The sequence below is a fragment of the Erpetoichthys calabaricus genome, chromosome 10 (genome assembly GCF_900747795.2).
Source record: "Erpetoichthys calabaricus chromosome 10, fErpCal1.3, whole genome shotgun sequence".
NCBI classification, from domain to species: Eukaryota; Metazoa; Chordata; class Cladistia; order Polypteriformes; family Polypteridae; genus Erpetoichthys; species Erpetoichthys calabaricus.
Genome location: NC_041403.2, coordinates 170,207,960 through 170,232,555, shown reverse-complemented (window position 1 = coordinate 170,232,555; position 24,596 = coordinate 170,207,960). Strand labels below are relative to the sequence as shown.

Below are 24,596 nucleotides of genomic sequence, written 5' to 3'. Positions count from 1 at the left end.
TGATAAAGCCAAGGAAATAGGAGACCCCAAGGGCTGCCAGCGGGACCCCAAGCTGCTCTCCTGACGCCACTGAGGCCCAAACAAGTAAGACTGAGGGTGTGGCCGTCTTCACGATGCCCAGCGGCTCCTCGGTTTACCTTCAATGAGTCTTCGGTGCCCGTTCAAGGTGAGCATGTGCAGGTGTAATGCCATGCCTCACCAGCAGGCGCCACCATTTAGCACTGGCCAGCAGCAGCAAGTGTCTCAGAGGGGGCCAGGACTCAGCTGGGTGGGATAGACCCCGGGGGCGGAGGGTAGATCTGGGGGACTAATTAGTGCCAGTTGAAGGCTCTTTGCGGACCGAAAGAATTCAGCCTTAGGACCGGGCGCCACTCTCTGGGGGCATTCCACAAGACCTCCGTGGCACAGCTGTGTCTCGAGTCTCTTCACAGGAGCAGGGGGGTGGGCTTCACAAAATGAATCCCAGCTGCGGAAGTAGAGACCCATGGGGGGCGCTGTGACAGGCTCTTTGATTTTCGAATTAATGAAATGATGAACGAGTCAATCCATTGAGTATTGATGGCTCCTTTGTGCCATCATCACGGCGTCTACTTTGTCATTGTGCCTTTCAGTGTCCAATTCCTGCTCCTTCAGTGTGTCCACTGGTCGGTCGGACTCTGTGATGATGTCCTCACCTGTCCACTCACTCAAATCAGCTGCTGTCTTCATGTGTGTCACTGGCGTGGGACTTGGCCTCCGGTCTGAGTGCAGGTGTCATGTCGTCACCGTGTGGGCTTATTTGTGCGAGGCTGTCCCCGTATTTCTGATTACACATGGTGTTTCGAAGTGCGTCACCTGCACTCGCTCGTCACTTTGTGACACTCTTTTGGGATGCCCTCCATCTTGGCCGATCACTGTCACTTTCATTTCATCTTCAATAAGTCTGCAGGAAGTTCAAAGTCTGTTAAGCCAGGAGCAGGAAACGATTTGTAAGCAGCACTGCGACCGGCGCTGGGAAGCGCCTGGCCATTGTGCCCGGCCTCAGCTCACTGCGCTGCCTTCACGCCCGCTCACTCCCAGCTGTTGTCACTGAAATCCAACATAATCTCCCAGGTTCAAAGGGCACCGAGCCGTGACGGCGGCACTTTAAAGAGTAGTCCGAGTGCTGGGCCGGCCCCCCAGATCGACCACCCCATCCACCTCAGCTCATTGACACCCACCGTTAGGCTTCACAGACTCGCCTTGTGCCCCTCGCACCGCTTGATAGGAAATGGATAACCACAGACGGGCTGTGTGCCAAGGGGACGTTTGACCGTAGCGCCCCCTAGGGATTGTATATATGGACTGTAAGAAATTACAAAAGGAGCTTAGGAGACAGTCGAGCGCTGCGCCCCCTGTGAGTCATAGGTGTTGGGCAGGTTTGGTGCCCTCTGTGGGTCATCTGCGGTATGTTTATCATCATGAGGTATCAAAGGTCACGTCTTGGTTGATACAGCGCCCCCTGTGGGCCACATGCTAACGTTAGCTTTAATAAACTAGAAAAGCTCCTGTCTAAGTGGCCGCGGCACCCTCTATGGGCCGTAGCCATTGGCTATAATAAGATATGAAACATCATGCTGGGGTGGTCCATGGTGCCCCCCATGGGTCTTAGACATTGGACAGAATAAGTCATAAATGGCTTGACCTGACGCGTCATTTTCGAGGTTAAAGGAGTGGCTCATGGTCGCTGTGACTGGAGTCCCTGACGATGATACCAAGGTGGGCAGGGTCCAAGTTGGCATTCAGTGGAGGGTGGCACATCTCTGTAGCCAGTAGAAGCTGTTGCCATGAGCCCTGTAAGAGCTCCATTGTGGCACACATATAACAGCAGGCTCTTCATCCTGACCATTTTGATGATTTCTGTTAAAGCTCTAGAGTGTCATGTTGCTTGAGTCTGAGCGTCACATTTGAGGTGGGCACCTGTTGCTGCCCAGACAGGCCTCATGCCCCTGGGTGTCTGAATTGGACCAATCGGGTTTGAGAGCATTACGTCACGTTGCATTGTATCTGAAGATGCCTACCTGCCATGAACTACATATTGAAAATCAGAGCAGCCCCTGTTGGCAAGGAGGCCTCTTCTGCCAAAGGGCGTTTAGAAGGGGTGGGAGTGACAGAATTGGCACAGCCTTCCAGGTAGCAACCCTCTTCATGTTTTCAATGCTTTTTCTCTTTCAGGACACTTGGGCTTCCAGGACAGTTTTGTCACTTCGGGTGTCTTCAGTGTCAGCGAGCTCGTCCGTGTCTCACAAAGTAAGTGGCCACCTCTTTCCTTGTTTCCCCCCAAACCTCTAGTGTCTGATTGATGGGCGTCATGAGAAACAAAAGAAGGAGTTTAATGTGTTTGTGTGTATTGGCACAACAGTTGAGGGGCAGACTCACAGTTCTGGGGACCTGGGTTTATGGTTGCACATGCCCCCTCATCTCTCACGGCATTGTCTGCCATCCCATTCAAGGCCAGCTCCTCGCTTGTGCCTGGTGCTGCTGTGATGAGCCCTGGAATCCAAAGGCAGATTTAGAAAATGGTTGGATGGATTCTTGAGCGGGCCTTCATTCCACCGTTTGGACCGAAGAGATTTGAAGTTGTATGATGAGTGGCGGCACATACTGGCCGCTGCCTCCCGGCTCATTTCCATTTCAAGTTTACTAAGGGCAGTGCCCTCAGGTGGCATTAGGTTGCTCTTCCGCCCCCCTGACTGATGGGTCACTTTGGGCCCACTCCCCCTAGTGGCCCATTAGCAGAAGAAGCACACCAGTGTCGTTGCCAAGGCAGGCCACTGATGCATGACATGCACCCCACTGCCCGCCTGTACCAACTTGTACCACATGCACTGGCCGCCAGGTGCTTGCTGTTGTTTTTCTTCCACTTTTCGCTGAAACGCTTGCTGCTGTCGACAGGATCGCTGCCTTCTCAAAGTGTCAGGCGTCGGCACGGATGCACAGATGGGCCATTGTGTAGCCAATTTGCATTCCCTGTTCTTCACTTTATTTATTTATTTACACTACTTGTGTTTTTAAGTCTTTTGATGAGCGGGTCCCTCTGTTTACAAGCAGATGGTGGTGGGATAACGGCAGGCGACGAGTGCTTTTATATAGCGCCTTGACACCTGTTCCCTAACAGAGCCCTCAGTCGGCATTGTCTGCACAAGTAGTGAAAGTCTCCATGTTGTGTTCTTCTTACTGCTTACAGACGCACATCACAGGCAACGCGTCCTCGTTTCGTATTGGACCGTCCACCAATCGACACCGCTGGATTACGCTCATTTCATATTCGTGTCGTTACTTTGATGTATAAACATGGAGTCCCATCATGACGCAGCACATTTGATATAGCGCCTTTCACTCTCACAGAGTGTGTAGAGGGGCCAGTCTCGGTTTTGGTGCTCTTTTTATATTCCCCGTCACTGTAGTGTGATGTAGCGCCTTTCTGTTCTACTGGATATGAACACGGACTCCCCTTTTGACACCGAATTGTCAATGAATGATCACAAAAAAGCCCAACATCACGACTCCCCCCCCCCCCTCATGTGTATATAGTGCCTTTTTACCGTTGGTATCCCTGGACTCCCTACTGGACTCGACTTTCACCCCACCGTCAGCCGACATTCCATATAGTGCCTTTTTATAGGCAATGCGTGTCTCTAATCAGTCCTGCCACTCTGAGTGACCACGGTAGACCCTAAATGGCACTCAGCGAGGACCCTCGTCATTGTGCCAAGGTGTGCCCAGTAATGATGACTTTGAAACCGTTTTGGAGAGCCAGTGCGTTTCCCCTTCCTGGTGATCCTTCGGTCAGCGTGTTGGTGTATGTTTTAAATTTATAACGTCTTTAGTGATTACCCTTCCATCAGTTGATTGCTTTTCCTTTCTGTATATTTCTGGTTGCCAGCTCTCGCGGTCATTCTAAGCGGAGACAGTGAAAGCCAAGTGGTCACCATGAATAACGATTTGCTATGCTAAACTAACCCGTGGAGAACACCGAATAGAGTGTGAACCTCCGCTGTCTCCAGCCTGACTGCATTGCGGGACGCCCTGTGCCCTTGCCATCCTATCCAGAATGCTTTGCCACAAGCAGTCAATCCAAGCCTGCCATTCATTCAGAGGGGCAGCCTAAGACCCCTTCAACCTCAGGGGTCATGAACAGGTCTGTAACCGTCCCACCACCACAGCTGCTTCTGGTGGGCCACGTCAGTGACCTGGCACAGGGCTCCTCCCCCAAGATGCCCCCAGTTGCTGCACATCTCCCATGAGCTCTTTGTTATCCCTGTGCTCTCAGCTGCTTTCCCACCTCTCCATAGTTGCCAGTAAAGTCTGGTCCATTGCCTGGCACCCAGTCACACCATACATGGCATCTTAGTGGGTGAGGAGCCCGTCTAGCTGTCTTTCCTAATGACCACTACTACAAGTCAATGCCTTTTTTCAATCTAGCGCCTTGCCTAGTGAGTCCTCATGTGTCCATCAGCCCAGTAGACAGTAAGAGTCCTGAGGAGACCCCAATGATAATAAGGCCCTAAAAGGGCTCCAGAGGACAGGAAGGGAAATGCAGGGGTCCGTAAAAGACCATAAGGACCCACAGACACCCTGAACAACATTAAGGGTCCTGAGGGAGACCAATGATATCAGGGACCTCTTAGGAACCCCAAAAAACCATAAGGTCTTCACAGTGACCCCAGAGGGCATTAAGGGGCATGCAGGGATCTGTAAAAGACCCTCAGTCCTCATGCCATTGTCATCTGCACTTTGTCCAGCCTATCGGCCCTCAGGATTGAGTCATATGGACCACCAAAACAAAAAGATGACATTCTGAGAATTCACCTGGGGTCAATTAAAACAAACGCAGTACTGAGCGACTCTAGGGGACGGGACGCCAAGAAGAGGAGACTGAGGAATGGAATGGCCTGGCGTGGCGGGCTGAGCGGATGCTGCGGAGGTCACCATGTCGTATATGGCACCTTTCCTGGGGGGCACAGATTGACTCGCCCTTCATGTACAACTCACTTGATGAGCACCCGGCCCGGTCCAACGTTGTCCACACAAGCAGCGCCTTTCCTCATGAAGTCCACCCTCATCTTTATTTTACATAGTCCATTCCCTAACGAGGGAGAACATGCAAACTCCGCATGGACCCAAGATGCTGTGTGCCACCCTCTCCCTCCCTTTTACGTGGCACCTTTGCAGGCAGGCAGTTGTGTCTTCTTGATTGAAGCGGGCGCCTGTCTGATGAATTCCTTACCCAGTGCCTTTCTAAGCGGGCATTGTGCCAGTTTATTCCTACCTCATTCTGTGGCACCCTGATTATTTGATATGCCACCGTTCCATGTTGGCTCTGTTTTATGTCCCACATTCTTTAGTGCCCTTTATTGTGCTACGCCATCTTCTAAATGGACCCCCTGGCCGTGTTCCCCTTTTATAGCTCCTTTCTTACTCCGCGTGGACAGCCCTCTTCGTTGCGTTATGTAGCATCACTGCTTGGCTGCGCACTGCACACAAAGGCTGCTCCCGAGTTGGGGGGCCGCCCAGCAGATGAGCGCCGCCTCAGGTGCCAGGATGATAATAACCGATGTCTCTGTGCCACTCCTGCCCACTGATAATGAGGAGCCACCTGCGCTCTGGCGCTGGCTGCATGGCAGCACGCTGAGACTTTGGGGGGGGGGGGGGGGTGGCGCCTCTTTCGGTGACCTTTTAAAAAATGCAGCCGTCCACTGCGGTGAGTGACAAGACCGCAGGCTGATCCATAGCCGCCTGTCAATACGGCCAAACAATGGCGGCTTCAAGCTGCCGGTCCGCGCGCAGAGGGGTTGATCAAAGGTGCATTGATCATGGCGAGGTGCGCGCTAATCCAGACGTGCTGGGGGGAGACCAGCGACGGGCACTGCAGGGGGTCGTCGTGGCAGAGTGTGGCGCCCCCCGAAGTGAGTGGGCGCCCTGCGTTGCCAAAAATAAAAAGAGTGAAACTTGGCAAGTGCGAGGGGTGGGGGGGGGAGAGGGGAGAGGGTCCCAGCATTTTGTATGTGTGTGTGTGTGTGTGTGTGCACGCGCTGTGGGGGCTTGGGGGGGGCTGAGTTATTAGTGTGATTAGCACAGCCAGCACTCGCCTCCATCTGAAGCTTTGGCATATGATAGTAACAAGATTAAGGAATATGCATAATTGATCCAGTTTTCCGAAAGGAGAGCGCCTTTTATCCTAACATCTGTGACACGCAGGAAGAAAAGGCAAAGCTGGGTGGCATATGCTGGCTACTGCATTCAAATCTGAAGTGATTTCTCTCTTTTTATCCTCTTTCTTATCGCCATAGTCTAGTGACTCCTAATTGTAAGAGGAAGGAGCGGCCCGCTGGGCTGGGGGGCGACACGGGCACTCGCAGGGATTTGCTATGGGCAAGGGGGCCTTTTGGGCAGTTTTCTTTTTATCCGTCTTGATGCAGCGGGCCAAAGCGCTGTGGAGGAGCCTCACCCGCTGGGTGAGGTGGTGTGGTGGGGCACTGTGACAGATGTGAGAACACAGCTGGTCAGCTTAATGGGATGGAAGAGCTGGTGGAAACACAGTGGGCACACGGGGGCCGGCGGCGCAGGGGGGGCAGAACACCTCGTCATTTTGAACTTTGCAAAGCTAATCTGCTCCTCTGGAGGCCTCCTTAGCATGACAAGAACACACAATTAGCATTCATTTCAATGGAAAACATCCCTGAGCCCAAGCAGTGACCCCCATTTTTGTTCAGGCAGCAGCAAATTCATGAGCACAGCAGCTCAGTAGTAACATCAGTCATCCGTAATCAGAGACGTTCCCTTCATGTGGCGCACTCGTCACCTGCGCTTCATCCCTCCAAACGTCCGTCTTCTTGGGCTTTCCCAAACCTTTTGTACTCAGGAGGGACACCGGGGACACATGACATTAGCATCGGCAGTGAGAGTGACGGCAGCTGCGATTGGGAGTCACCAACATCCAGACCCGCCTCCAGTGTTTAGCCCCACCCTCTTTTAAGCATCCAGCCCTGCCTCCAATTTACATTTCTCCCCCCACCAAGTATTTAGTCCTGTCTGATAAATCCAGAAAGGCACTCGCCACTTGTCCAGCTTCATCTCACATATCTTGAGCTGCCCACCCACCCAAATGTTCACCCTGTCCCAGTTCCACCACAGGCTGCTGAGAGGTGCCCTCGGAGTGGCTATGAAGACCCTTTGGGCGAGTGTCCTTCATACTGGTGGTTTACATCCTCGCTGAACTTGTTACTGGGCACTCAATGAAAGGCGTCTAGAGAATTCAGATCTGCTTTCGTTTCCTATTTGTATTTTTGCTCGGGTCTCGAGGTCTGTTTTAAATGCCATGCCATGCCATGTTTGTCCGTTCTCATTTCCTCATCCTGTGATGTCGTCTTCATCTTCGGTGCTTCACTCTTATTCTTATCTTCACGCCTGTTGAGCTCCTCAGAGTCTGCTCTTTTCACAAACGTTCTTTCGAGATTTGCTCTGTAGATTATCTTCATCATGTCTGATTGTCACCCTTGAGGATTCCTGATGAATGTTTAAGGTTCCAGGTCTTTCTGGATGACATTGGCTGATCCTTAGACGAGATGTTCCAAGATTGCGTCGAGTACCTTGTCGCTCCTTGCCATTTGTGTCTTTCAGTTCCTATTTCCTGACATCACTAATGCGTTCAGTTTTGACCTCAGGTTTCTGCCGGGGTTTATTCCCCATGTTCCTTTTGCTTCTGGTTTTGATTTATTATTTTTCATGTGTTTTGTGCTTACGTGGCTTCCTGTAGACTTGGTCCAAGTGTTATGCATTGTGTATTAAAGTCCCAGTCTTCTGTGGCTGGATCCCCAGGAAGCGGGGCCACCACTGAGGGACAGCCCACCAGCTTTGAGCCCCTCTGAGGTTCACCACTTCTCTGATGTCTTCTGGATTGCCTTTTTAGGTGGGCCTTTTTCTTTCTGCCTTTTTTCTTGCTTTATTGTTCATAAAGACTCTCTGTGGGCCTTGTCCTTTCAGCCAGAGGTTTTTATGGTTTCCTCACCACTGGAGGGCAGATTTGCAGGTTGGGACATTTAGAGGAGATTTGTAAACTTTAAAAGCTAGGGCCTCTTTTTGGTCCATTAAGCCTGCCATTTGAGTTTGAGGTCAGGCTGCCTGGGGTGAAAGTCTCCGTTTATGGTCTGGTTCAGGAAGTGACCCGTTTTGCTCATTTTGGATGTGGCAAATCATCAGAGCTTTCTTCAGCCACAACTTGTCTCCCCCAAAATTGTTAAATTCTTAGCCACAGTCATCTCCAATGAGCTTCTTCAGCCGCATTTGACCTGCTCGCTGGTTTTGTGACACACTTGGACACCCCGGGGTGCTTCAGCAAGGTACAAAAGCCACCCAGAAGCCCTTTCAGCAGCTTCAAGGATGTTCTTGAAGGCTCTCTGTCCAGATATGCCAAGGAGTTCCAGGGTTGGATGAAGAGACTGTCCCGTGAAGCCAGGCTGATGGTCACGAAATTGGACGGCCAGCGGTCACCCCTGGAGTTTTATGGTGCGCCTGTTTCTATAGAATGTGTCCTGTAATGGCCAGTGCAGTCACGCCGTGGCCCAGTTGTTTGTGGCCAGAGGCCTTAGTTCACTGCGACTGTGCTGCTGAGGGTTTGACGTCTCGAGATAATGGACTGCGGGAGGGAAAAAAGGCTGACTCGGCAAGAAGACAAATGAAGAGACGGGCGGGCCGTGCACTTCCTAATTCCACCCTGCAGATATGCGGCGGATTGGAGGTCGCGTCGCTCATCGGCGGGTGCAGCTTTCGCGCTCACCTTGTCCTGTGTGCAGTTCTCAGGCAGCCCAATCGAATCTTCTCCAGCCGATCAATATGCTATTAAGGAAGCACAAAAGTCCCCGTGAAGTTCACCATTGCGGCTCCTTGTAGGACCGTCCTCGCCCTCCGTGGCTCCGTCCTGCTCCCCACAGCTCTGCTGATTTCTCAGCCTTGATGGGGGTCTGCTGGCTCAAAGAAGCAGAAGCGATTAAATTCAGGCGAGCCTCGTCTGAAAATAGAACATCCCATCAAGACTGGACGTCAGCGGTGCCACTGTTGTGTGCTTCCAGCACGGTGTCGGGCGCCTGCGCCATCTTGAAGTGCATGCAGATCATGCAGAATGCTACAGGCAAAGCAGGGTCCGGGCGGAAAGGGGGGCTCTCTGGTGTCGCTTCTGGTGCTGAGCTCAAATCAGAGAGAGCAATAGGACGAGTTGGACCTGTGGTGTCAAACACTGGCATGTAATGTTGTCACCAAAGTATGAAACTCACAAGAGGCTTCAGTATCAAAACGTAGAGAGTAGGCCTGGTCCTAAAACCCTTCAGGAGCCCTTTGACCTCTCAGGGTTCTCGTTTTGTATTTCGAGTGCTACGTCACTTTGGTTGCCTAACTGAGGCGCCCTTGTTGGCATCCATGTAGTGATGTCTCCCTGAGGCAATGTCAAAGACCTGTAGGCATTTGCAGAAGCTGGAAGGCAACTGTCGGGGTGGTGCTTGCTGTGCCAAGCCCATGTGCAGAGGTCTCCATGTGATGGTTTGGTCTATGGTGAATCGTCCGGTGGCACACTACGGCGGGGGGACATCAACACAGACATTCATTTAGGGCAAAGGGTAGCCGTCCCCTTCCTAAAATCTGTCCCCAAACTGGCCCACTCACATCAGTCACTCTGAGGCCACATATAAGAGCACGCAGGGCACACTTCATGAAATACTTCAAATGAATAATTAAAATGAAAGTTACTCCTGAGGCTGCTGTGTAAATCACTCAGTGTGCCCAAGTGGACTGGGTAAAGGCGCTATATAATCTACAACGTAACAGGCCGCATGATCCTGACTGGGTCCACTTAACGTGCCAATGTGGACTGAGTAAAGGCGCTATATAAATCCACAGACTGAGTCCCTATAGGTCAGGCATGTATTGCACTAGGGTTGTGTTTCGTGAGCGATGTTGAGGTCGTCGCCTGACCTGTGGCACGGGTATTGCAGGCCGCAGAGAGACCATCTCTTTCTAAGGCTCGACATACCCGAAGGAGCACCCCCTAGTGGTCTTCCTGACTACTGTCACAGAGTGTCCTGCACTACAAGACAGTAAACTTCACAAGAAAGAATGGAGGTCAGTATGGTGCTTTTCATTATAAATAGGAAACGTACTGCACTGCAAGACAATAAACTTGAAAGAAAGAAAGAAAGAAAGAAAGAAAGAAAGAAAGAAAGAAAGAAAGAAAGAAAGAAAGAAAGAGGAGATCAATGGCACCTTGATAGCTTCAGGCCTCACGTGGAGCTGAAGCTCTCGATGACGCCCTCCTGAGGTGGACGCTGCAGATTAACTTTATGATTGATTTCCGTTCCAGTCAGGCTGACTGCAGTCTGGTCATTTTTCTCGCCCATAACTGCTGGGCTCTGCAGCCATCCGCCACCGGCTGGCTGCCTGAATTACCGCGGCCCTCTGTCCAGGTTAGGCCGTTCACAAATTACTTAACACCACACTGTTAGCTATGCAAATGTGGCGGCTTTACTGCGTCTCGTAAATCACTTCACCGGGACGAGTCTGCAAGAATGAGATGAGTCAGAAATTACGGCCCGGCCGTGCCGCCCCCCTCCTGCAGCCCCTCGGCTTAACTTTGCCTGGTGGCTGTCAGGAATTTGCGCAGCTCCGCTTCGCTGAGGAGACGTGACGTCCCTTACAATGCCAGTGAAATCTGTCAGTGCAGCCTCGCGCAGGACATCCACCTCCGCCTTTTCCCCTCCCTGTGTCCATTTAGCCTGTGCCATGTTCTGCCATTTGTCCAGCTTTGGGCAGGAGGTAAGTCTGCAGGGGATTCCAGTCCATCACAGGACTCCCTCCCACACTCACTCCCACACGTTGAAGTAACAGACGTGGCCCTGAGATGGACTGGCAGAGAACAGACATGAGACAATGACCGGTCTGTGTATGTTCTCAACCCATGTCTTCATTTATAGGATTGTAAGGCCTGAATGGGATGGATGCCAGTTCAGACTCCCAGGCATGAGTAGAGGGCGGTGTGACATGGTCAAGGAGCAGGAGATGGACCAAACCCCAGCTCGTGTCTTGCCCACACTTCTCCACCAGGCGTCCTTAAGCATGTGCCTTACAATTCAGCCAGAGACCGCGGGTGACGCCGCTCTGAGAGGTTCAGCCTGGCGATTGTCACACAGTTACAGTAATCAGAGCTTTGGTCTCACTAGCGCCACCTGGAGTCACAGCACAGCATTCCAAGCCTTCTTATCCTGAGCAGGACGTGGGACAGCTGGTGCCCATCCTGGCAAACATTGGTACAAGGCAGGAGCAACAGCTGGATGGGGTACCAGTCCATTGTACCGTGAGCATGCACACGGGGACAATTGTGCAGCGCCATTTCTTTTCACCTTTTGTCAGGGTGTTGTACCACTTCAGTGCCAAACTACTCTTTGCCCTCCGGGTGCCATTGTCTGTTCTGAATCTTTACTTGTTTGTTTTCTGAAAGTTTGAATTTGTCAGCAACTGGCAGTCTGGTGACATGTGTGCCAGTGTCCAGGTATCAAGATAATTCCAGCCGAGTCTTGATTTGCCATGCCTCCAGTTTTTGACTCCCGTAATGACTTCTGAGCCGTCTGCGGCCCACATGTCGTCCTTCTCTTTCGTCCTCCCCTGCTCTCCCTTTTCTCTCTGGCACAATACTGCCCCCTTCAGTCAGCCAGCCTGAAGTGCTGCGTCTGTGATGGCCCTCCTGTGATGTGCTTCTGCTGCCAACCACAGCTGGCCAAACCCTGGTGGAGTTGTGCTGCTCGTTCTGCTCGTCTCTTCTGTTTTTGTATTTCTGCTCATTTTGTGTGTTGTCTGTCTGAGGACGGCCCACTAATGTTATGGTAAAAAATGTGCACTTAGTGAAAAGAAACCAATTGTGGCACAGGATAATCCAAGTGTGGGTGAAATCTCCGAAACAGACGGGTCAGCTGGCCTGGGGGAATACAGGCGGGCCATTCATGGTACAGGTAACATTTATGATGCCCTCCACGAGGAGCGCAAGGGCTGAATGGGCTCTGAATCTGCCCGAGCCGAAGCCCCCCCAGTCATGCAAGAGGTGTGCCAAGACCCATTAGGAGCCGCCAGGGATGGACAGGGTCAGGAAGAGAGAAATGAAGAAAATAGCAAACATCAAAGCCGGAGCAGAAAGAAAGAAAGTCACAGAGCTGGACAGGTGACTGGCCTCCCCAGAACAATGGCGCCGCAGCTCCCTAGTCACCATGTGGCAACCTACATGTCAAAACAAAACAACAACCTGGCGTCACGAAAACGTCACGAATCAACTCAAATGATTTGAATTGTGATGACCAAATCCCACAAACTTACGTGAGAAGAAAAATGATTTGAATGAGGAAGAAGCAAACGACAAATACAGTAAACAGTGAATGGGGCCGTGGATAAAGAAAACCTTCTCCCTGTGTCTCTGCCAACGTCCATCCTGAGCAGAGCACGCCGGACCACCAGAAACGAATGTGCGTTTAAATAATGAGCCACCTGCTCGCCTCTTGTCAGGTGGCTCTTGTAACCCAACACATTTGCAGCCTTCTTGTATTTTTGCCATTTTATCATCTACAATACCTGAAGAGTTCTGGTGGTCCCACTTTTAAAACGCAGCGTAACATGGGAGGGTGACAGCAGGGACTTGGGGGCATTTTGTATAATAAAGAGTAGAAAGTGAAGAACAGAGTCACCCTGCCTCTTGATGTTGACCTCCAGTGCCACAAACAGACCCCCAATAAGCTGCTTTCTCTTGTATGTCCATTGCTCTTTCTATCTTTTAGGTTTATAAAAATGAAAGCCACGGTTCAAGAGTGAAATGTTGCGGAGTTGGATGACAAGCCCGTATAAATGAAATTGAGAAGAAGGCAGAATGAAAAATAACAAGCGCCTGTGGGCACAGATGGCTCCAGCAAGCAGAAAGCGCAGAGGCTCGTGTGCCATCTGGTCTCCAGGGTCCAACTGAACGCAGTCAATCAGGTGGAAGAGGCGGGGCTTAGAGGAGGAAGTGGGAGTGTCCTTAGGGGCCCATTTAGCTTCTGGACTGGGGTGCCTCATGATTCTGGGTGGAGCCTTGGAGGTGATTCATGTCTGACAATATTTCTAAAATATGATCCAAATCCTTTACAATCAGTGCACCCTGGGAGAACACCAGGAATTGATCAGGTGTTACACTGATGGAGGCATCAGGTGGATTCAGGGAACTAAAGGGCAGATAAGCTTAAAGAGCCTCACAGGGAAGATAAGAAGTAAGAGTCAGGAGCAGTCAGCGCAGGCTTAGATGGTGCAGAAGAAGTGGCCAGTGATCAGACAGAAAGACGTGGGCATCGAGGGAGCAGGGCGCGGGTGGCTCTCATGTTTAGAAAGGGGGTTCAAGCTGATCCCAGTCACTGGACACCAGTAAGCCTAACATGCGTCACAGCACAGGGAAGTTAATGGAAGAAATCGTTAAGAGTCGCCATGGGTTTAGATGGGGAGATCAGGTTTGACTAATATGGTGGCACAAAGGCAGATAATCGGAGACGACACGGTCGGTCTGGACTTTCAGAAACCTTTTCATAAAAGAGGCGAGTGCACAAACCACAAAAGGTGGGCTTTCAGGGAGCCCTGCAGAGGTGGGTGCAGAAATGGCTTTTTCAGAATTTGTCCAGCAGGGGTCAGTGCTGGCGTCGCTGCTCTTTTGAGTCTCCCTAAATGATTTGGACAGAATGTTGTCATGACACGAAGAGAGAGGGCCAGGACCTTCCGGAAGAGGCGACCCCCAATTCAGCCAGACCCCCAACTGCTACCTGTTGGCCTAAAAGATGGAGAACTTGTGTTAAAAGCTCCAAGTATGTGGTAAAGTCCCAAACTTGTGGTAGCTAGAGCTGACATCAGGGGTCTCCGATCCGTGACATCACAGGCCGAGGGGTCATAAAGGTCAACCTCAGGAATCCTTTGATTGTCCGACTTTGAGGATTTCAGAATAAAAAATACAAAGTGTGTTCCTGTTCTTCAAATCTTTAAGTCAGTTGTGGTTTTGGCCACGAGTCAGGGTGACATTTTGGGTTTTAGTTTTATCTCCCAGTGGCGTTGACTTTTCCTTTGTTAAGATTCCCATTTTTCTGCCCATCAGTGGCTTGTCCTCGTCACCATTCTTCTGATGTTTGGGAATTTGGCTTTCTTTTCTGCCCTTTTGATGTTGGATTTTTCAGCCAGTCTGTGTTTGCAGTGCCTTTTGTTATTTACTATTCAGTTTGGTGATTTTATATTTTTTAATTCATTTCCCACTTTTGGAAACTTTGTGAATATTTTCAAATTTTGGACATTTTTATGTTGTTTTAGAGGGGGGGGGGGCTTTCTCGTAGTCAAATAAAGTCAATGTAAATGTTTTGTTTAATCCAGCCAGGGTTTTCTGGCTCCCCTCTCCCTTTTTGAGATTTTAGGCCTAGTTAGTCCATTTAATGGCCTCAGTGCAAATGAAACTGCTGGCTTGGCTTGGAGAGGGGGAGCCCCGTCCAGCATGAGCGGGACCCTTTGGTGATGAGGCAGAACACAGAAGAGCAAATTAAAAACGCCTCCTTCATGCTGCACGTCTAACACGCTCGTCTTCTTGTTTTTTCTTTCAGCGCCCATCGCTGCAGGGACAGGGCCTAATTTTTCCCTGGCAGACTTAGAAAGCTCTTCCTACTACAGTATGAGCCCAGGAGCCATGAGACGACCCCTGCCCAGCACATCGTCAAGCAGGTACAGTATTATCAAGCCAGCTCGGCAGGCCATGGAGCTAAAGTGGGCCTTAAGGAGTCCTGGGTAGTCACCCAGATGGGCTCAGCTGGCAGAGCCTGCGGGGATGAGACTTTCTGCGTTTCTGCTTCTTATGGAGTTCTAATAAGTAGGATTACAAGTCAAAGTGGCGAGTGCCACAGAGCAGTGCCCTCACAGAGTTGAAATGTTTCACTGTCCATCTGCAGCCCATGGCATTGTGCCAGTGTGTTGAGCCTCTAGCAGGTCACCTCAGCTTCTAGAAGGGCGACCATGTGGTCACTTCATTCATTTAACCCTTACCAAGATTTGTTGGTAAAGGTCACCCTTAGTGCCACTTCAGAGATGCCATCCCGAGAGGTGTTAATTTGTAGATGTTCATGTAGTCGGGCCGCGTGACAGCTGGTGCTCAGAGCTCTGTGATTCTGTCCACAAGGTGCCCGCTGCCGCTTATCCAAAAGCCCAGTCAGCGTTGTTCAAAGTTCCTGCCACCTCAATTTTGACAGCCACAACATCGATTGATGAGTCAATAATTACAACTCATTCCTAATTCCCACTTTCTTTGGAGACTGGAATCAGGAAATGCCAACCACCCAGTGTATATTTTTGTGTCCAGTTAAGCTCTTGTGGTCCGCCTTCCTTAGGTGTTCATTCCCATGCTCTGTGAAGGGTAGAGTTGTTGTTGGAGGTGACTTGCCTCCCTTACATCCATTTTGGATTTCATCTCCGGATAAAGAGCCTGTGTTACCTCTTGGTCACCTTCTTGGTTGCTCCAATCACCTTGGCAAAGCCCCAACTTTATTTCTTAGAAACCTTCCATGACCTGCAGAAGCGGCCGTGGCCCTGACAATCCTTGGATACCTATGGCCACGCCCCTTATCTCCAGTAGCCTCTCCTGTTGCTTGGCAACACCACGCCCAACACCAGACTTGGGCCACACTGGTCCTGGGGCTCCGTGGTGGTGCAGATGTTATTTATTTGTAGGAAGTTCCTGGTCAGTCCTTCATTTCAATTTGGTTTCTGTCTTGTCTGCAGTTCCTTACGTCTCCACTAGGTGTCATCAAGCAGGTGACAAAACTCATCTCTGCCTTTGAGAATTTGGCCGTGCTTCACTATCAACATGATTGTCAACCCTGAAGTAAAATCCAAAATGGCGATGCTGCTGGAAGGCTGGACATGGCTGCACAATGACACTACAAAAGGAGCAATAAAATCAAAGACCGATAACAAGTGCAGCGTTTCTCCAAAACGATTCCAAATAGTAAAAAACTCTGATCTGTAATTCTCATTCGAGATGCGTTCAGAGCCATCCGGGTGGCCACACTTCCCTTAGTCTCCACTAGGTGTCATCAAGATGTCACCTCCTTAGTGTGGCAGTGTCACTGCTGAATTGTGGTGGCCAGTCTGACTAGCGCCACCTAGAGGCACCGCCTCTAGAACATTCCCTGAGGTGTAGATTGCTCAAATTCTCCATGGGCGACCTCGGGCTCTGAACACACATGAAGCCCCTCACTTCTCTTCGTCTCCCAGTCCCAGACATAATGGGATGTGCTTATCCCACCCGGATATTGTACAGTTTTTTAAGCTGATCGTTTATGTCCTTCAGACCACGTCTGACCATGAGGGTCGTCCACCAGATTGCCCCTTGATTGTGAGTTTTTGGGAGGTGCCCCCACACTGATCATTTTCCTCCACAAGCCCCATAAAGGTCGATCCGCACGAGCGTTGGTGTCTTCTCTCATTCCTTGTACCACTCCATTCTGTGTTGGTGTCAAACGTTTCTCTTTTATGTTTTGCTCTTCATTTTCCCTGCAGCTCCGCCAAGCGTATTAAGTGTGTGGAGGATGATGTGGACAGTCCAGGGGAGGAGTCGTTTTACCCGGGTCAGGGTCGGTCACCGGGCAGCGGCAGCCAATCCAGCAGCTGGCACGAAGTGGAGCCAGGTAAGCGGGTTGTGTGGGTGAGGCCTCCTGTTAGCCATGGGCACCTTCTCCTGGAGCGGTCAGTAATGAGGGCGGCCTCCTGCTGGTCTTCGTGTGTCTCTGTACGTGTGGATGTGTGTGATGTTTCCTTTGTGCTGCTCTTTTTGGGCTAGTTGAGCGAGCAGCACCTTCATTGTGCCCGCCGTCATCGATGTTCTCTTTTCATTTTTTCTTTCGTTCCCCCCTTTGGTTTCCACACCCTTCCTTGCTGTGATTTTTGGGTCCTGTTGTTCTTGGTCTCCATCTTGTGTCGTAAACACGGTAGACTAGCCGTCGTATGTGGGGGGACCACTGCGTTCAATAAGCGGAGAGCGATGATGACACTCATCAGACCTTCTTTGTGGTGACGATAGCCAAGGCCAGCAGTCATGTTGGGGTACACAACATACAGCATGGCGCAGCGGTTTGTGCTGCAGAGACCCCGACCGAAATCCCAGTCTTTGTCACCAAGTGTCTGAATTGAGTAACCGATGGCCTACCCAAGTTTGGTCCCTGCTCTGCCCCTATGGTGATGGGATAGGCTGTGGCTGTCCAAGACCTTTAAGCAGTAAGAGGCCCTGTTTACTGGCCATCACAGCTCACACTGGGTTTAGTTTCACAGACCCTCGGACCGCCAGTCCTTGAGGCCTAAACTGTCGGTTTAGTCCCGACTCAATGAACGGCTGCTAAACCTACAATAGAGTGGGAAAAGCCGTTGTGCTGGTGGCGCCACCTGCTGGTGACATTGTATTCTGCACCCCAGCCTGTCAGGTTTCCTCAAAAATCGGAACTCCACCAAGAGGCCGAAACAAGAAGACCCTTTTCTTTATGGAATTGGCTGGCCAGCCCTCTCAAACTGCCAGCCTGGTTGGGAGGACATTCAGTGGAGAACTCTGCTTATTGAACGCAGCCCAAGTGTTTTATGTCGGATGACCTCTGATTGGGGCGCCCGGCTTCCAAAGCTGGCACTGCACTCTGAGGAACCCCTAAGAAAATGTGACATGCCCTCAGCTGACCCAACACAACTATGTTGGTGGGCAACGGTGTGGGTGAAAGTTCCCGGAGATTGGATTTCCACTCTCACTGAATTCTCTTCACGTCTTTAATTGGCGTCCACTGGAGAATCCTGGCGAGTCTGCCGGCTTTCTTCACTGGGCACAGGAATGGCCGCTCAAGTAAGTTGTTGGTCACCAAGGTGGGAGGTTGCCGTGAGACCCGTCGGCCATGTAAAAGGGCAGTTGGGCGAGTATGTGGGCGTCAGAGGTCTAAGACGGGGGACCAAGTGGACCAACTCAGCCACACGAGCCATTAACGGCGTGAAGAGAACTCCGAGGAGCTGCCGCCTGCGGTAAAAGTCCATTTGAATCACATGTGATGCTCACTCTGCTCTCCTCTTTTCTTTCCTTTTGTCTTCCGAAGCTGGATATAAACTCGGGGGCTCGCTAGCTAGTACATTCAACTCAAGACAAGGTAACGGTTTTCAAACCTGCTTCTGGACAAATAATGATGTACTGTTTTGTGTCTGCCCGTTCATCCCCTAGCATGGTCAAGAGTCCCCAGGTTAGCACGAATTTGAAAAGGGCAATTAGCAAAGAGCTCCACGCTGCTCCGGCCTTCCGAGTCTCACCAGGGTGGCCACGTCTCATCTGTTTCCTTCGATGAACCAAATGCTTGTGCCCTCGGCTCAGAGGTGGAGGGTCAAAGTCAGCTTCCTGGCGACCAAAGTGAGGGGGGTGTAGTGGCAGGATGGCACACGCGATGGGCTGGATAGGTGAGGGTGCCGCATGGCGCTCTGACAAGTTGGGGATAAGAGAGAGGTGGGAACTCATAAGGGTGTGCCATCTGGGAGGCAGTGGGCTTAGTGCTCACATTGGGGGGCAGGTGGCCTGAAGCTCAGAGGTGGGTGGTGATGTTTCAGTTGAAACGGAGCCTTGGCATTTACCCAAGTGATACTCGACCTTCACTCTCAGATCTTGTAAACAGGGAAGATCAGGCCGATGGCTTCACTGATACTTCATTCTGCTGTTAGGGACCTGTGCTCAAACAAACATCTCATCTTTGATTTCCTCCAACATCCTCCTTCCTTACACGACTTCTCCAGCAATTCCCAGTCGTAGCTTTCATTTTCATAATTTTAGCAAGTCGCAGACCCTCTTGGCACCTGCCCATGGCTGTCACGATCTGTTAGGAAAGTCACCTCAGGTGCGGACATCTGCTAAGTATGCATCTAAGAGGAGTTGTGTAGGGTGATGTCCCCAATGACTCGTTCGTGCTGCTCTGGGACACAAGGGCGGCTCCCCTCAAAGAAGGATGGAAAGTGGGCGCTGAGGACATAGACGCTGGAGAGACTCCTTTCGGGCCGATGCCTCGTGTTTGTTGTTCCACGGCAGAGTGGAGATGGATGGGAAGAGACTCACATGGCCGGCCACTGGCTCGCCGTGAATTGTGCTGAGTGATGAGGGTGTCATGTAAGCTGACATCCACTGCAGTCCATCGTTGTGTAAATCCTCGGAGCAGCAAGATCCGCCAACTGTCGTCATCAATCATGACGTGCCCTCCACTCCCTGCCTATATGCATGTAGAATCAAGTTAAGCCGCCATCGCTACATAAGTGGTAGAGAGTAGTAGACTGAGCAGTGGACAGACCATAATAACTAGCTAAGAAAAGTCACCTCTAAACTTGTGATAAACTGAGGACACCAGCTTATGTGACGTCATGTCCCAAACACCTCAGTTATGGTGGTCTGCGACAAGCCATGTCAATGTCACCAGTCGTTAGGGGTGTACCCTAGGGGTGACAGCCGGTGTCCAGTGTGGCAACAAGGAAAGAAGAAAATCAAACATCTAAGACCACATGAACATAGGAGAGGGGCCTGTCTGTCTGACGTCTCGTGTTTGTCATCTCGTGACAATGGGGATGGAGAAAGTGAGAACGAGATGTTGTGCAATATCAGGCTGCACCTCGAGTGGCTGCCACAATTCTGTGGAAGGAGAAACTGCTGAGAGGGCTCTTGGTGGTCCTGTGATCCGTCGTCCCCTGCGATTCCCAGCCATGTGACAGGAGATCCTCAAGCCTGACAAGCTCAACATCTCAGACTCGTGTAGTGCAAGTTCAGGATTCCAGTCGCAGCCTTCATTTACAAACTAATATCCTGGACGGTCCTCTGAGGTACTTTGAACTCGTCGAGTTTTTCTTTAGTCTCTGCCCATTTTTTATGTGGTTATGGAGAACTCATTTTTAGTGTACGCACATCACATACAGTATTTGGGCTTGCTGTTTTAAGGTCGTGTTTTAGAAATACAGCAACACCATTTTGTTCTCCTGCGGCTCAGTTGGCACACCGTGACGTCACCTGGCACGTCTGTGCTCAGACACGGCGTCCAAGGTTGTGGATTTTCTCTTTGCGTGCTTAATTGCCATCCCCTGGTTATGAACGTTCTGAGACTTTGGCTTTTGACACTCCTACCGTTTCATCTTTTTGGTCAACTACTCCCACGATTTTTTGACTGTTTTTTCATCTCCTGGTCCTCTGTGCTCTGCACGTTTCTGCCCAAATTTCACCAGTCACACGGGAGCAGAGAGCCAATGAGCACTCAGCCGGACGTCACCTCCCGCTGGCTCTGAGGCTTTCAGTGGCTGATCTGGGGGCCCCACCCCCTTGGGCTCAACATAAAGACCCAATAAATTAGGACTAATCAGCAAACCAGCGCTCACAGAAAAACAGATAAGAAAACACAAACTGAATTTAGAAAGTCGCTTTTACAAGACATTAAGATAAGAAGCAAAGTTGAGCTGTAGCCTAACACAGGCCGAGCTGAATCCAGAGTGGAGGGCGCTGTGCCTCCATGACACTAATGACACGCCGTACCGGCCCAGCCAGTTGGAGGGCTTCTTGTGGGTTAAGCAAAGGGCACCCGCCAGTCGCCAAACGACCACAGCACCGCGAGACACCTTGGGTGAACTCGGCTGGAGGCCTTGACAGCTGTTCACGCTCCGTCTGAGGCCTCCACTCCCCCACACGCGTGCAAGTGAGTTTGAAACGTCCTGTGCCGAGACTCTCTGCCTGTTCGGCCAGCTGTGCTCATGAAATATTTCTGACATTAGAAGGAGAAAATGGCGGCTTAGGAAAACAGTCTGTCTTTGTTGCTAATTGGCCAGTTTTAGTCAACTGATCCATCATTAAGCTCTTGTCCGGAGTGACACTGAGTAGAGGCACCCTTGCTTATCCCAAGAAGATAAGCGCTTTTTGTAATGAGACTGTCGTGGCTTCATTTGTTGGCTGCCCCGTTAATTACTGTGGAGATGTCAGGCCGATGTGTGCAGGCTGTTTCAGCTCGGCGTAACGGTTGTGTCCGAGTGGCATTTTTAACATTTTTGTGTCGTGATATTTCAACAACAGGCTCACACAGCTGCACTTCCCCACGCCTCTCATCGTCCAGGAGCCATTACTCAGGGAAAGAATCTATGAAATGCCGCTTAACCTGAAGTAAACATTTCAGTAATAAAACTTGCACAAGTAGTCAGCTGGAATATGGCAAGCCAAATGGAGACGCACTTCCTGAAGGAGGGCTGGGAAATGAGATTCGCAACTAGGCCACAAGGGGGCCTCGCTGTGGCGTTTTGGGAAACTGGAGCTGGAGGCTCGACAAACCAGGACGGAAGGGGCAGACTTTATTGCCCTCCCTTTCTTATCTCAGGATAAACCTGCAACTGGCACCCAACTTTGAGGCCATGTTCTCAGTCCCATTTTAGGTGACCGCCTCATTGGCACCAGACGTGCTGGTTAAGTGTTCAACTTGGATGAAAAAATGGCAGAGAAACAGCAACAAAATGGAACGAGAGATGAAGAAGAAAATCAACTATCAAAAAAAAGTGACAGTCAGAGCCAGAAGGTCAAAAGACAACCACCAGAAAAATCCAAAGTGGTGACCAAAAACTGGAGAAAACTGTGAATGTTGTGATTCAAAAGAGGCCTGAGGCCTAAACCCTCCACCCAGGCCTAAGGCCAAACACTCCCCACGGAACCACTGAGAACTGCTGAGTCTAAGAGGCCAGTGTGCTTCAAAGAACGTCTTCTAGAAAAGGAGAGAATATGTTGAAAAGAGTCCAGAGGACAAAAAAAATCCTTTCCATGATTTTTAAAGGCTTTTTGCTTGAACAAAAAAGTCCATTGTCAAAGCTGCTTTGAAATAAGGAAACAAAACCAGAATCCAAAACCAAGAAGCAGAGACAAAGGTATCAAAAAAACCAACAAGATGGCCGTGAAGACCAGTAAGACGTTCAGAACTGGAAAGGGGGTAGACCCATTGGAAGGGTAGACAGTGAGGAGGAGGAGCGGGCAGTGGGGTGAAGTGTAGAGTGGGGGCGTCTATAAAGAGGGGATCGCGGAGCAGGCAGACGGTACGGGGCTAATGTGTTGACTTTGGTGGGGTAGATCTCTAGAGCACTGGATTGGCGTGAACTCGCGTGTTGTGCTCACTCAGAATTACATCATAAAACGAACATTTCAAGCCCCCTTGAGCTTTTTTGAGCCTTTAAGACGGGGGGAGACTGACGGTTGGCCAACGATGGCCAGCTCCAGCGTCTCGATCATCGCACACGTTCATTGTGTTTGTGTTAAGTGCCCGCTTTGTCTCGCCAGTTCGTAATATCTGTTTGAGACGATGTGCCAATGAAGACCTCCAGGATTGTTACTTCCAAATGCCAAGACGTGCGTTTACTCTGCAATGCTGTGAGCCGCTCGTAACAATTTGGATTTCCGAGTTTCCAGAATGTCTTATCGAAGCCGCACCCCGGTGTCCGTATGAAGCGCTGCGTGGTGTCCATTGAGCTTAGGCCACTGCCCGTCTGCTTGATGGGAGCCCTTTGACCTCAAAGAGAGGGGGTGCGTAATAGGGCTGAAAGGGGGCTCCACGCAATGCCTAAGGTGGGCCTAGCCCTGGCCAGTCAGGACTTTACAAGGGTAATTGACACCTAGCAGGTCATGTCCTTGATTGCCAGGAAACAAATGGCCAGACGCAGGGCAGGAGGGTCACTTGGTGGCAACAATACAAGCAGAGGCGTCAGAAGATTTGGCCCAAAAGATGGGTAACGTGAAGGACTGGACCTGACGACATGAGGGGCAACAAGGGCAAAACAGACGTCTGTGTAAAATTTACAAGCTGAGCCCCCCCCCCCCCCAAGAAAGTTTAGGTGTGGAGCGTTGATGGGCCACCTTGTGGCGACTTACTGTAATCGCACCACCAGCTGTAATAGTCCAGCTGTAGATCACATTTTAAAACGGGTCAGGTGGTCCCAAATTGTGAGGACACTGAATGTTAAGGCAGCGTCCACCATCTCCTACGTCATCGTCCCATACTGACCCACTGGACTGCGCCCAGTTTTGCCACCTACCACTGAGGTGGGTGGTTCAAATGTAATGCAAGGTGAAGGTGCCAGGATGTGGGACTTGGGTGGCAATGACTCTGGCTTGCTTTCCAGCACCTGGGTGGCACATGCATGCACCCGTACCTTCAGTCGGCTGGCCTGTCCACGCTGCTGCCCAGTGACCTGCCCTTTGGGGTGCATGGCGAGGAGATGATAAATGAAGGCCTACCTGCGCTTGCCAAGCAGCCTTATGCTTCCAGAGCTGTGCATGCTGTCTGCGATGCCTCGAGAACTGCACGTGGTCATGGCAGAGCCAGGAAGATTTGGGGTGACAGTTAACACTCCTGTGGTCGAGACTCACTGGGCTCAAGAGGGAGCTCGGGCCCAAAGTGCAACATGTGTTGGCACGTGTGGCGATGCTACCATGGCAATGCCAGGCCTAACAAGGGGCAGAAACCAAAGCCATTTTCGAGCTCAGGCTAGAGGAGCCGGCCGGCCGAGAGGACATTTTCTTGCATGCATTACTCGTCTGTCTTCTGTTATTAACCCATGTTGAGAATGTTGGAATTTTGTTGCTGAGTAAAGCTGCTCTCGTGCCATGGACTGTGAATGATGCCATTTGCTTCTGCATTGCCTAATCTCTCTCTGCACCCCCACTCTGTCCCTCCCTCTTTGTCACCTTTCATCCACCCCTCCCCCCCCCTCCCCCCAAAGGGGCTTGAAGTTGTCTTTAGCGTCCCACGCGTTTCTGGTCTGTGGTCAGTTGGTCGTTGTGATTTAGGAGTAACGCTAACCCTGCATAGACATCAGGCCCGGAGATACGTGAATACGGGCCAAACGTTTAATGAAGCGTCAAAACACGTGGGGGTCAAAAGCAAAAGTGGAGAACGCGACCCAACATCGTAGCATGAAAGTCAAACACGCCTGGAAATCCGACATCTTGGACACTCCATTGAGCGCTCCGCCATCGTAAATGTGTGACGTCCGGGCATCCCGTGCCAGTCATGAGACCGGCGTGAGCACAGCGCCACACAAACAGCAAAATGGCAGGAAAAAAAGGACGCCTCATAACAGCAGAACATGATATAGTAATAATAATGATGATGATGATGATGCATTACACAACGGGGTCCTTAGCTACGTGTGAAACAAAGCTGTCAGGTGTCTACTGATGATGACGATAATAATAATAATAATAATAATGTTGGCAAAGCACATTTCAGACACTCAGTTGTGCTTTACGCTGTCAATTACCACGAAAACTGAAATGAAACTGCGACTGACGATCAGTGAAGGCCAGGCGAGCAGTAAAACAGGGCACACGCAGAGCAGCAAATGAAGGCACCCACTGGGCTCATCGCTGTGAGGGCGACGGACACACAGCAGAAGGGCAGAGGACAACACCGCCAAAACGAAAGCTGGCCAAACCTCAGATTTTAGGGGTATCGGAGCAGAATTTTTACAGCCAGGTGTCCTTCCTGATGCCA

General features: G+C 50.9%; 1 protein-coding gene across 1 annotated transcript in view; it reads left to right on the top strand.

Moving 5' to 3' along the window:
• Positions 1–24,596, top strand: part of nfia (nuclear factor I/A) — a 293,924-nt gene that overhangs the window by 224,828 nt on the left and 44,500 nt on the right. The window contains 4 exon segments of the mRNA XM_051933185.1: positions 2,194–2,268; positions 14,649–14,766; positions 16,597–16,724; positions 18,162–18,212. Of these exon segments, the coding sequence (XP_051789145.1) occupies positions 2,194–2,268; positions 14,649–14,766; positions 16,597–16,724; positions 18,162–18,212 (372 nt within the window).